Source organism: Ambystoma mexicanum, chromosome 1q (assembly GCF_040938575.1).
Source record: "Ambystoma mexicanum isolate Mex_15411 chromosome 1q, UKY_AmexF1_1, whole genome shotgun sequence".
NCBI lineage: Eukaryota > Metazoa > Chordata > Amphibia > Caudata > Ambystomatidae > Ambystoma > Ambystoma mexicanum.
In genome coordinates, this window is record NC_090922.1 from 430,984,503 (window position 1) to 430,998,041 (window position 13,539).

The 13,539-nt window shown below is 42.6% G+C and overlaps 1 protein-coding gene across 1 annotated transcript in view; it reads right to left on the minus strand.

Annotated features, from left to right (window-relative positions):
- Window positions 1–13,539, minus strand: part of LOC138528305 (5-hydroxytryptamine receptor 3E-like) — a 482,037-nt gene that overhangs the window by 33,092 nt on the left and 435,406 nt on the right. Inside the window, exon 6 of the mRNA XM_069639783.1 lies at window positions 4,678–4,838. Within this exon, the coding sequence (XP_069495884.1) occupies window positions 4,678–4,838 (161 nt within the window). The remainder of the gene's footprint in view (window positions 1–4,677; window positions 4,839–13,539) is intronic.

Sequence of the window (13,539 nt, forward strand, 5' to 3'; positions counted from 1 at the left end):
GAGGACAAGGGAGAGGACACAATTTTCCCACAGGTGAGAGTCCCAAATTATCCACCAGTTGGGGGGAGAACAGCAATACTCTGGGAGAACTGGCAAGCGCTTTCCAGCAATGCATGGGTGTTGCATACAGCAAAAGGCATGCTCATAGATTTTATAGAGACTCCCAATCAAAGTCAGGCGCCACGCCCTCTGGCGAAAACACGAAAAGAGATAGATCTTCTGCACGCAGAACTGCTGCAGTTAGCGAAAAAACAGGCGATAGAACCGTGCGTGACCCCTCCCAAAATTGTGAGCAACATGTTCTTAGTTCATCGAAAGGACAAAGTGAGACCCGTAATAAATCTAAAAGACATGAACAGATGGGTAACTTACAACCATTTCAAAATGGAAGGAACTCATCATCTCAGAGACACACTCCGACAAGACAATTGGTTAGTGAGGATAGACCTCAAAGATGCTTATTTGAAAATACCAGTTCGAAAACATTTCCGCCCATTCCTAGCATTCTACTGGGGCGAGCAATTATGGCAGTTTGCTACCATGCTGTTTGGCCTGGCATCAGCGCCTTGGGCCTTCACAAAAATTATGAAACCAGTTGCAGCAGCGATCAGGGAGAAGGGGATTCGTATGAGTATATACCTGGACGATATCCTACTGATGGCCAGCTGCAGGGAGACACTCCACTATCAGACCAACTGGGTAGTGAATCTCCTGAAGTCACTGGGATTCCTAGTGAACTGAGAAAAATCAGAAATTAAACCAGTCAAGAGAATAGAATTTCTAGATTTCGTTGTAGATACCAGATCAGCGACACAAGAACTTCCAAACAAAAAAATAAGAGACATAAAAAGAGAGCTAAAGACATGTCTCAGCAGAGCAGTTATATCACTACGCACAATAGCTCGACTGGTGGGCCTCCCAGCAGCCTCCATACAACAATATTCCCGGGGCCCCTACACTATCGAGCCCTTCAGAGACGAAAGATAAGACACCTGCAGCAGGGTCTGCAATATCATCAGCTGGTCCACATCGACCAGGATGCCAGAACAGAACTGGAGTGGTGGCTAAGAAATATGGACGCATGGAACGGGAGAGCCATTTTCGGCGATCGTCCAGACCTGATCATAGAGTCGGACGCCAGCAAAGCAGGCTGGGGAGCCCGTTGCGGAGACCTTCAGACAGGAGGGAAGTGGAGCTCGGAAGAACTCAAACTTCACATCAACTGTCTAGAATTACTAGCAGGTTCATTTGCGATCAAGGCGTTTACGAAAGGGAAAGTGAACTCCTGTATTCTGTTGAAAATGGACAACATTTCAGCAGTGAAATATATAAATCATCTAGGAGGAACGAGATCCAAACTTCTGGCGGAGATAGCCAAGGATTTCTGGCACTCCTGCCTGGAATCAGGGATTTTGGTTGTAGCAGAATACCTGCCAGGATCACAGAATGTGATAGCAGACTGGAACTCCAGGTACCTCTCGGACTCCAGCGACTGGAAGCTGGACCGAGTAGTCTTTCGACAGCTGGAAGAACATTGGGTGACGGGCCATACAGATCTGTTTGCGTCCAGACTGAACGCACAGACGAAGAGGTTCTTCAGTTGGAGATTAGACCCAGCAGCAGCTGGAGTAGATGCCTTCCTGCAAGACTGGAGGGAACAGATTCTATACGCCTTCTCACCGTTCTTAATGTTGAGCAGAGTGCTAGCGAAAGCTTGCAGAGAAGCGGCGAATCTGATACTGATAGCTCCAATATGGAAATCACAAGTTTGTTTCCCAGCACTCATAGAAATGCTAATAGACTATCCGAGGATGTTACCACAAGGAGTGAACCTGCTCACGGACCCAGTTGGGTCATTTCACCCTCTGAGAGTGAGGGGGACGCTGCCATTGATGGCGTGCAGGATAGCAGGAGACGCTGGAACCTCCCAGGCATTTCGGCACAGGCTGCAAGTCTCATCGCCGAATCTTGGGCACCCTCAACCAGAAGGAGCTACGACGCAGCTTGGAATAAGTGGTCGTCATGGTGCAGAAGGAGAGATCTTCATCCCGTTTCTGCACCTTTAGTCGAAATACTGAACTTTCTGGCAGAACTTCTGCAGGATGGCAAAGCATATAGAACCATAGGAGTCTACAGATCTGCAATTTCAGCAGGTCATATCCCACTTGATTGTACACCAGTAGGAGAGAACTTAGCAGTGATTAGACTCCTGAAGATTTAGATAGCCACCTCAAAGTATTATGGGATGTATCAGTGGTGCTGAAACTGCTATCAGACTGGCCTAGCAACAGATACCTATTGCTAGAACAACCATCAGGGAAACTAGCCATGTTACGGTGTATGGTATCGTGCAGGAGAGTGGCAGACGTGAGGGCACTAGAAATAGATAGGAAAACATAAGGACCGGAAGGAGTAACCTTTTATCTGGCGAAGAGAACTAAAACAGACTCATCTACAATCACATATCCATACATGCAGGACTATCCGAAACAGACTCATCTACAATTACATATCCATACATGCAGGACTATCCGAAATGGTGCGTGGCCTCATGTATTAAGGAATACGAGAGTAGGACAGCGGAAATGAGACCAGTAGGAACAACCCAACTACTTATAGCGCGCAGAAAACCACACAAAGGCGTAGCAGCAGCCACAATAGCGAGATGGGTCAGAGATATCATGAGCCTAGCGGGCATTGATGTATCTGCATTTGGAGCACACTCTGTCAGGGGAGCAATGGCATCTAAAGCATTAGGGCAAGGCGCAACCTTACAAGATATCATGAAGACAGCAGATTGGGCTACTGATAAAACATTTAGGACGTTTTATTTTAGACCAATCAACACGATAGCAGAAGCAGTAGCAAGAAGCTTTGAACAAGCTTAATGCTCGCCTCCGTCTTGACATAGAATGAAGATTCCCCCTGCTAATAGCGCAGGGAGCTCTTGATTCTATTAAAGACAAGGAGGCGAGCATTAAATTCCCGACCCAGATACACAGAAAACGGGAAGAGTATTTTAATGAAGGAAATGTGAATTGTGAATAACCATGATGACCGTTTTCCCCTCAAAATAGGGTGTGTATTCCCAGCCCTAACATATCTCTATTGTTTACTTTCTGACACTAGGAGTTGACCAAAAGAACGGGTGAATTCTATTCGAGGAGGTTGGACTGTTCTGATCAGATTGCAAGTTCCGAGGCAAGAGATCGAAATCTGCTGAAGCAGGAAAAGTGAATTTGTTGGGCCCGTTGGCAAGTTAATGTTACAGAGGATTACAGTTAAGCAGTCAAAGAAGAGGAGGAACACAGGAACAGGAAGGGCTAAGGCACAGAGACTAGAACTACAGAGAATGATGGGACTTGAAGTTTTGAAAAAAAAAAAGTTTTAATATTTTCACGAAATATGATGTATTTGTTGAAACTGCTGGAGAGTGAATTAAAGAGAAGAGAAAGCTTAATGCTCGCCTCCTTGTCTTTAATAGAATCAAGAGCTCCCTGCGCTATTAGCAGGAGGAATCTTCATTATATCGAATAGAAAATAACAAATGCAATTTTACTGAAGAAAATACTGAATGCTAAATATACAGGGCCTGGGTTAAGAGGTTAAAAGGTGTGGGGGTGGCTCGGGGGGGTTAGAAGCATCGGTAAACAGGGTGTTGGGGGGGACCCCAATTAAAACAAAAAGAAATGAGTATTTCTTTTCTCAGTAAAATTGCATTTGTTTTTTCTCAATTCGTTATAATCACATTACCTATGGCAAACAATCGATTCTTCTTCTTTCTTGCCCACCACCTTCATGTATAGATATTGTTCACATTATGATACAGATTTTTCTGTCTGCTTCTTGACGGGGTAACGTGGCACTTTTCAAAGCAGGGTTACTGTTCTGAGCCCTTTTAACCCCATATTAATCTCTCCAAAGGTAATGAGCTCATTGTTGGTTCAGGCCCTTACTGTCTTGTGGCAGAGGACAGATTAATGGATGAAGTTGAAGCTAGTGCCAGCACCACTCATTGAAAGCAAGGACTTTTTAGATTTTAGACTTTTCTGTTGGCAATACACAGCCTTCGCCCATCTACCTGATTGACCCTTCCCTATCAGCATCATTACACTCCCAGAACCCCCACGATCCTGTCACTTTCACTTTTGAGCAGTTAGGTAGAGCGGGGGAGCATGAGTGATGGGTCAGTGGGAGTGCTAATCAGCCTGCTTAAACCACGGAATGAATGTTCTTATGATGTGCAGTTGGCAGTTTTGAAGAACGTTGCACCCCTTTTTTAATAGTACACTACATTTTCCAAATAAGGGTTTTTTTTCTGTATAATTCCGTGCCTCAAAAGGATTGACTGTCACCTATGAGGGTACCTAGCTGAGAGCCATTCATGTCTGCAGAAGGCCATGCCAAGGAGAATGACCTGTCAAGCTCTCATTTCTCCTGCTCAATCCTAGTATCTCAAGGAGAAAGCCACATCAGGCACTGCTTGCCCCTATGAGGTTCTCGCGCTGGCCGAATCAATGTAATATTTCTAATTTGCATCAGAACATTCAAACTCAAAGATGTATTCTTCCTCACAACAGCACTGCGTTTCATTCTGTGAGAAAATGCATCATGTCTACACAATGACAATTCTTATTTTTGTTAAATGAGTTGCATATTAAACTTAACTTCTCCTACCTTATACACAATTAGGCTCCAAACAGATCCTGCATGACTGTAGTTGTTACTTTCAACATCTATTCGAAGGAGGCTCCAGTCACCTTTGCTTTGAAACACATCCTTGGAGCTTTCTGTTACTTCACTTGAGTTTGATATTGCGTGTATGACTATCTCATCGGCTGCGAGTGCAAAATATAAGTGAGAGATGTCAATTTAAGTTCCTTTAGTTGGCACCAAAAATCATCAGCCAGCATGTGACCATTACATTTTAGCAAAATACAACATAGAGTAAATTTAACATGAAAACAGAATAGAACTTTATATCAGCTATGATAGAAAATGAAAACCTTTTATTTAAAAAAATATCATTGTATTTTCCATTAAAGAATTCTTCCAAACAAACAATGGGTGATTGCAAACAACACCCGTTACATTCAACGGTAACCCAGAGAAAACACTGCACCTTTGTACAGTTCAGAGACTGTGCTTTTTTAAATGTGTTTCCATATACACCAGTTTAAAGTGTCAAGTTGTACAAGGTTGAAAGAAAGTGTAACTAGGATCGACATTTGGATGATACGACCACATTCTGGGGGGGGATTGCCTTTCTTTCCACCAAATATTTCATACATTTTCACAAATGGAAATTACAATCTGTAGCGCAGTTATGAACACACAGTGACAAATCAGAAGGGATGCTACTTGAAAACTGTTGAAGCTAAAAGTAACTTGTTGGTAAGGTCAAGATTATGGTAGAGAAAGTAACAGTAAGAAAACATTCACACTTGTTAAATTAAAAAGGCCTTAAAAAGGGGTGCAGATTATGGTATTTGGGCCAGATATTATTTGTATCGAGATAATGTCCAAGTCTGCCTATCTTCTACACAGAGAGCCAAGAAGAAGTTGGGCTTCTGTTAGAAACCTGCTTTGCTTCCTTGATTTCAGTCCAGGAGGAGAAACACTACTCACAGTTGCAATGCTTCAATTGCCTCAATGTGGACGTGAAAGATAGCATTCTGCAATGTTCAGGTTTTGGCTCATAGATGTTGCTTTGGCCATGTCCCCACCAGTGGGCATGGGCTATTAGGGAAGAGAGGTGGTCCCTCACTTGCTTTCAGCTGTCACTAAGGAAAAGAGACAACATCCATGAGTGACAGGAGGACGTACTAACACAGCATTTGCACTTGTGGACACTGCCTTTCTGTACTGTGGATGTGTGCTGGGGATGGCTGGATGATCCAACACAAGCACTGTACAGATTCACACGCTTGTGGAGAAACACTCTTAAACCCAGGGACAAATGATAGCTTGGGGTGCAACTACGAAACCACCCCCATTGTCAATTGAAGATCTTTCCTGACCCCAATTGGTTGTGAATGTATCTAAGTCTATTGATTGTGCATGTTTGTGAACACCTGCATACATTTGAGAGTGTGAGTGTATGAGTTTGTAACAGTGGGTGTTTGTATTTTAGAGTAGTAGCATGTGTTTGAAAATGAGCGTGTGCGTATGACAGTGTGTATATGCATAAGAACGGTTGTATGTGAGAGTGGTTGCATGTGTCTCTGGGTAGGTGTGTTGATGTATGTAAGGTTGTGCAAGGGGATGTTGAGGTCAGCCAGTGCCACAGGTACTGGGGGCCTGTGTTGCGCGATACCACTGACATATTTGGGCATTTTTGAGCATGTAAACGTATTTTACAGGGCAATGCTGCCATATATTATTGGCAAAGACATCATGATAGTGTGTTTTACAGCTGCAATTCTTGCATATACTGTGAGTAGAGGTAAAACGAATGTGTGTTTTACAGTGGCAATGATGGCATGTATTGTGCGAACAGGCAACATTAAAATATGGAGTGCAGTGGCAATGCTGCCATATGTTACAGGCACAGGCCTCATGAAAATGCTCCTGTGGACTGTTGCCAACTTCACATTTACTGGATTTTTTCATGTGTGACTCTACAGAACTGCTTATAAATTGTATTGCTTTTTAGTCAGTTTGTCAAAACTTTGTCCTGCAATATGCAGCATTTCGTTCATTGAAAAATGGGCTGGAGAAGGGATCGGCCACTCACACAAGCACCACTTGCTACTACTCTCTCATGTATGCTGTGCAGGCTGTATGCTGTTACACCGACTTCTTTTGAAAGGTTTAAATTTTGGTCGCCTCAACTTCATCGAGGCAACCAAATGCACATTCCACACTTTCAAACAAATATATAAGTGTGTGTGTACGTGGTAGGAGAGCAATGGGGTGGAGGGTGATTAGGTTAGAGAGGGGCAGGGTGGGGAGGGGAAGCATGGGGGTAGGACCCCATATTGAAAAAAGGTAAAGAAATAGGTCAACCAAATTGAGTCGACCAAATTGTAAACTTTAAAAAAGTGGTCCCTGTATCAATGTAAATCCATGCAGCCACTGGTGTCCCACTTCACAACAGCACAAGACATTGATCCATTCATGTGGTAATTCAAATTTAGAAAGTACGAGGTAGGAATACAAGAGAAGTTGAATTCCGGCTGTTATAACAACTTGCATTATAGCTTGATAATAGGTTATTGTTACAATTTGTTTTACTTACTAAAATAATCTACCTTTGTATTGCTTTTATGTAGAGGTTTACCTCTTTTGCCCTTTAAAATGTTCTTTAATGATAAAAAAAACATGCATACTGAGATAAATAGCATCTTTGCAACATGGGAGCAAGAAACCATGTTGCAGTGGCTTTTTGATGGTTGTCATGGCTGATGAATCGACAGACAACTCAAACTTGAAAGTAAGCAATTAGACTTAAAGGGCTTTATCACGAGATTGGTGGTATCCCAGTGGTAATTGCACCGGGATACTGCCAATGCAAATAGCGTTACTGCTACTCGGTCCGGCGCCATTAGCACCGGATCATGAGTAGCAGTAAGGTGGTAAATTCCAATTTCCCATTGGTTTCATCCGGCCCAATCGATATGTGGTGGCACTATTAGCATCAGCACAATTATCACTGCGCTAATAGTGCCAAAAACAGGCAGAAAGGGGCCTTTTTTACCTCCAGCAAAAAGCTGGAGGTAAAAGTCCCACTTTCCGCACAACTCATGATTGGGCCAACCCTTAAACCGGCGCTAATAGCCCGACATCCGCATTTAAGGGCTACCGCCCAACTTGTGATGAGGCCCACTCTGGCAGATAATCGGGTGTTAAATCTGCTAATTGACAGCCAAAATCGATTACAGTTAACCACCACTTATAATCCTGTGAATTTACCACACAATTACAAGTGGTGGCACAGTGGTTTTTAGACGCAATGGTGATTTCGGGTGGATTCCCCATGAGCAGTATGAATGGGTGATAAATCTGCCAATTTGTGGAGGAAAGGTGGATGATTTACTTCCAGCTTTTTGTTGCAGATGTGTAGCAGTGTGCTAATGCGGCAGTAAAGTGTGTAAGTATGTAAGGGTGCAGATGGAGGAGACTGACACGCAGGTGTCATGCTTGTTGACATAAACCTTTATTAATAATGAAAAGAAAAAGAAAACCTAACTTTCCCTAACTCTAAGAGGGGTTCCCTACCTCAACTAAAAGTGCAAATGGATCTGTCAGGAGGTCATTGTAACTAAAAAGAGTCCACCTCCTGTGTCAAAACCCTACTTTTGTCCCTCACATTTATAACTAAACTAAAGAGATAGTGGATCTTCTTGGACCAGAAGAATGGCTCCTTTATTCTGGACAGTGGATCACAGTTCCAGTTGTTAGGTGGGATCTTTACCTGAAGGAATGACTCCCTTCCCCATGTCTCAAACCCTTTCCAAGGCACAAAACAAAGTTCCAGTTTGTAATGCCAAAAAGCAGTAAAGTTCTCAATTCAAACTCAGAAGGTTCTAGTTTAAACGACAGGGTTGTTTGTATTACACCAATAGGAAATAGGCCATTAGTAGTGTGGCATATGAATCAGAGTGTGAGTTGTACACACATTGTAAGATCTTTAAACAACTGCAAACATTACTCACTTATGGTGTTTCTACTTGTGTGGTTTTAAGCATAATGTATATGTTTTATGTACTATGATCATTTTTATGATTGTTTTATGAAATCTAGAATCTTAATAAAATATTGTGATAATTGATACCACTTTTGTTGTGGGAAGAGTGTTTAAGTGACACCTATGTAAATTTCGGACTGTCTTTTTGTATAGAAAAGTGTATACTCACAGAGCAAGAGGTCTGTTTTATCCCTACCTGTGACTCAGAACCGTTTTGAGAATAGAGTCTAGTTTAAACGACAACATTCCTTATTGCCCATAGTTGCTTCTTCATTATTGGGTTCCTGGAGAATGGCTCCCTTCCCCAGGTATCTTGACGCAAAGCCACATGGCACGACTCCCTTCCCCAGGACTCTCTTTTCACTTGGTTCCACTCACAATGCCAGGGGCTTTGTTCTCACACTCTCTTGGCTTTTACTTTTCACAGTTCACAACACCAGGTATAATGACTCCCTTCCCCTGGAATTTCTTGCCTTTAGTTTCACAGTTCACAACACCAAGGGGAATGATTCCCTTCCCCAGGACTTTCCTGACTTTTCTTTCGCAATTCATAGCACCAAGGTGAATATCCCCATTCCCCTGGCCTTTCTCAGGCTTTTTATCACTGTTCACAATGCCATGGGCAATGTCTGTTGCCCTGGCCTTCTCAGGTTTTTATCACAGTTACAATGCCACTGGAATGTCTCCCTTCCCTTCTCATCTACTCTGGTCGATGTGGGTCCCAGACCTGTATCAGTTCCTTTAGTGATTAGTTTTGGCAGACTTGGTTCACTCCCCTACCAGGTACTGCCACAAAGAACATGACTAGTGATGGTCTCATCTACGGTTGTGGGTCCCAGACCCTGCTCTCTTCTTTGTATTTTACTCCTAATAGAACTGGTTCACTCTCCTGTCAGCTATGGTTTAACGTATTCCTCTGTTATATATGTGTGCCAGACCCTTGGTTTTGAGGTTTCGCTTGTCCCCTTTTCCAACCCTGACAGCCCATGTACCTTGTGGGTCTCTGCAAGTTCCTCATTCAGCGGTCTCGAGCACTTTTGACATCCTTGTTAGCTTCTCTCGCTCTCCTGCTGCTTCCACAGCACTTGTGGCAACGTTGCAGTGTTTTGTTCTGGGCAGGCTGCACGTCTCTCCAGGACTGCATGTTCAGCTGCTTCCGGCATCAGGACTCCCGTTTCCCCAGCTCTCCAGTCGGCCTGCGCACAGCGAACCGGGTAGGCATGCCTTGGTTGCCCTTTTAGCATCCCAGACAGCAACCTCGCCTTCTCTCCACACTGGATGTCCTCCAGCTTGCGGTTCCTCCTCGGAGGGTCTGACGACAAGGTAAGTCCTTCCGCAGCCTTTATTAAGAATGGGTGATGGCACGTAAACCGCTCATTCAGGTTCCAATGGGAATTTGTTATGGCAGCTCCGTCTTGACTCAGTACCTCTTAATGAAGGCATAGTTAAGTCATTCCTACTCTTCCTCGTCTAAGTGACTGCTGCCTCATCAACCTCGCAGACATGCATGGACAGTGTAAAATGGAGGTGTGTGGCATGGGACGAGGGTGTGTGAAGGACTTGGGTGAGGGGTGTTGTACCACTTTCTTCTGAGATCCCCAGAGGGGGAGTCTCTCCCCATGAGATCCTCACCCGAGTACCACCCCGAGGGGGACTGTTGGGTAGTGGCCTTACATCCCAGGCCTCGTGGGAAGGGGCTCCCCGTGGGGGGAGAAGTGACAACATCTCGGGATGTGTCACTAGTGGAAGTAACTGAATTATCACCACTTTACCAGCACTTTCCCCACACCCCCATACCTGCAATGAGGCCCTATGAGACCAACAAATATCTCTCTGTTCACAAAAATGCTCTCATTTTCAGACTCCTTAGTCCAATGATTCCTTTCCAGGATATCTGTTTTGTCTTTAAATGTAATTGTGTTTTTGGTATACATCATAGCATTCCCAAATAAAACATGTTTTCAACAGCACCAATTTCATTATTATATAAAACCAATTAATTAATAAACACTACATGCATAAATATTTATAACGCAAACATTATTGTACAGTACAATTCATCTTCATTATAAAAAGGACCCTACATACTTTTCCTACACACTTAAACCTCATTCAAATAACTTCATCCACTAATTTAAAAATCGCCATTAAAAACCTTATTAAAGCTATTATTAAGGATACATGTGCACCATTCGTAAGCTTTTCCCATAACAATTGTGATATGACATTTGAGGTAGAGGATACAAATGAACCAAGATACTTTATGCCCAATAAAATAAATACGGAGCATTCAATGATTACATGATACAAACCTTCAATGCACGGATTTTGACCTGCTCTACAAGATCTTAGTTCTCTCTGAATTTTGTATTTGGGTCCAATCACTTCTAAAGTAGGCAAACAGTTCAGACACAATTTCATATACCAAAATCTAAACACAGACGAGGGGAATCTCTGTAACATTTTCAGTTAGATACCAGACAGACTTTCCTATATACAATTTTAGTCTTTGTAAATAATCCGAGTCTGTTATTCTGTCCCAGTTTTACAACATTTGCTTTATTACACTATAAGAATCACAGCTGTTAAGACTCAACAAGTGTATAAACTTAACACATCTTCTAAAATGTAATAGATGTTTATTAAAGTCACCTTTAGGAGTCTCTCCCAATATACTAGCTATGCTCAAAGCCTCAGCGTTAGTAATTTTCTTATACAGATAGATGCACTTATTTACATACAACACCCACCAAGATTGCAAATTCATCTCTAAACGTATCACACTTATTTGAACTGATCTAGAAATTCTCTCCAAATACATCCTTCTAAAATGTAGAAAAAGTTCCTATTTGGGAAGTTAACTAATTCACTTTCAAATAGTATAATTGGGGTTACTTTCATGCAGTAGAATTCAATTAGCGACTTTAGTCAAAAGGAACATAGTCGAGATTTAATAGTTTTCATTTATGAAATACTCGCTCCAATTTTGTTTTGCATCTTATCTTTCTGCATATTTAGAGCTTTTTTGTTGGAAAAGATAAAGCCTAAATAACAAAATGAATCTACTTCTTTTATCAGGATTTCATTGATAGACCATAGCAAGTGCTTTTTCCGCTTTCTACTGGTTACTGTCATTATTACCTGGATTTATAACCAGTTTGTGTTTACTAAGAAAATCTGCTACCCCATTGAGTGAATGTTGCAAGCCAACTGGTGTAAGATCTAATAAAAGTAAGTTGTCTGCATATACTATACAATGGATGCCATTGCCAATTTGGGTGGATAGGTTCCCCATTTTCAAGTAAGTTCCTATCAATCCTCCATTTTCAGTCAAACCCTCACCTCATTTTTAGAATACAACAGTTCCAACATGTGAAGTAGGCCAGGATTTATGCCCTACTCCGCAACTTGGTCCACAAAATTGATCTATCAATGTTGTCGAAGGCAGAGGACAGATGCAGGTATGCCACATATAATATATGACCTGTCGCTCTCTCTGCCAGGGCCATGCATGAATGTAAAACCATCCCATTCATCACCGTTCCAATCCCTTTTCTATATCCAAGATTATATATGTTTACTCTCTCAGCCCACTTGCTAAGATCCTTCAAGATTATGTTGGCCAGGATCTTTGCGGTGCAATCTATGATGGCAATGGGACGGTAACCCATAGGAGAGTTTTGTCTTCCTTTTTTGAAGATAGCTACTATGATTGCATGGTGCCAAGACTCGGGGATCATCATTGTCTCTGTTATTTGTGTGAAGAGATTAAAGAGAATATCGGCCCAAAATCTACGTTATTCTTAAGTAGATTCATTGATGTTTCATCACGGCCACATGAACGTGAATTCTTAGATCTTTCAATGGTCAATTTAATGTCCTCGCGGTCAAATTCATACTTGCATGTCTCCCTCCTTGTTATACTTGAATGATCTACATCCACTTCCAGCCATTCATCTTGAAAATAGCGGGGAAATGATTGACCCACTCTACTTCAGTAACACATGTCAATTGCATTTTGGGTGAAATTTTACCTCTATTATTGAATTTCCACCAAATCACACGTGCATCTTTCTGGGCTACAATTATAAGGAACTCTTGATTTTCTTTGATATAATTTGTTATTTTATAATTCTCCACCCAGTTTTCATACTTCTGTTTTAATAATCATATTTTACTTTTCTTTTCATCCCACTCCATATGCAAAGCCTTCCTTACTTTTTTTAGATCCTTTCTTAATTTTTTCTATTGCAGTATTATGCGAGCATTAAAATGCTTCCCCTTACTCTCTACAAACATAGTTATTTATTTCCAATAAATTGCCGTTTTTAAGCTCTCTTTAAGGAAGGTCATAGTGCTAGTAAACTATTTAGGGGAGCAACAATGATCTTTCTCCTGTTGTGTTAAAGCATTCCAACATGCTCCTAAGTCTCGGTTGACTTTGGCCACATTCTTACTAAATTGAATTAGCCTATTTCCTGAGACATTCATAATTACATTTGTACATGCAGAATTGACACAGTATGTCAGAACCCTGGCAAGTGTTGGATTGGTGGCAGGGAAAAGAGCCCCTATGTTGGGTTATGGAGGGAGGAGGGGGCCTTTGCAGCGCCCAACGGGCTTCTCAAGACGTGTTCTCCACCCCTTTAGCAGGTCGTGTGGCCAGGGGTGGAGAACAGCCAAGAGACTACATTTCCCAGCGGCCCCGGTGGCAGGACACATGAGAACCGCGCCCACGCGAGGGCGCATGCGCGAGCCGTGCCCCACGAGCGCTGCTCGCAATCCTGCCCGGCAACCTCAGCTGACGTGCATCCGACGAGCTCCAGTCGGCAAGCATCTGCGGGGCACCA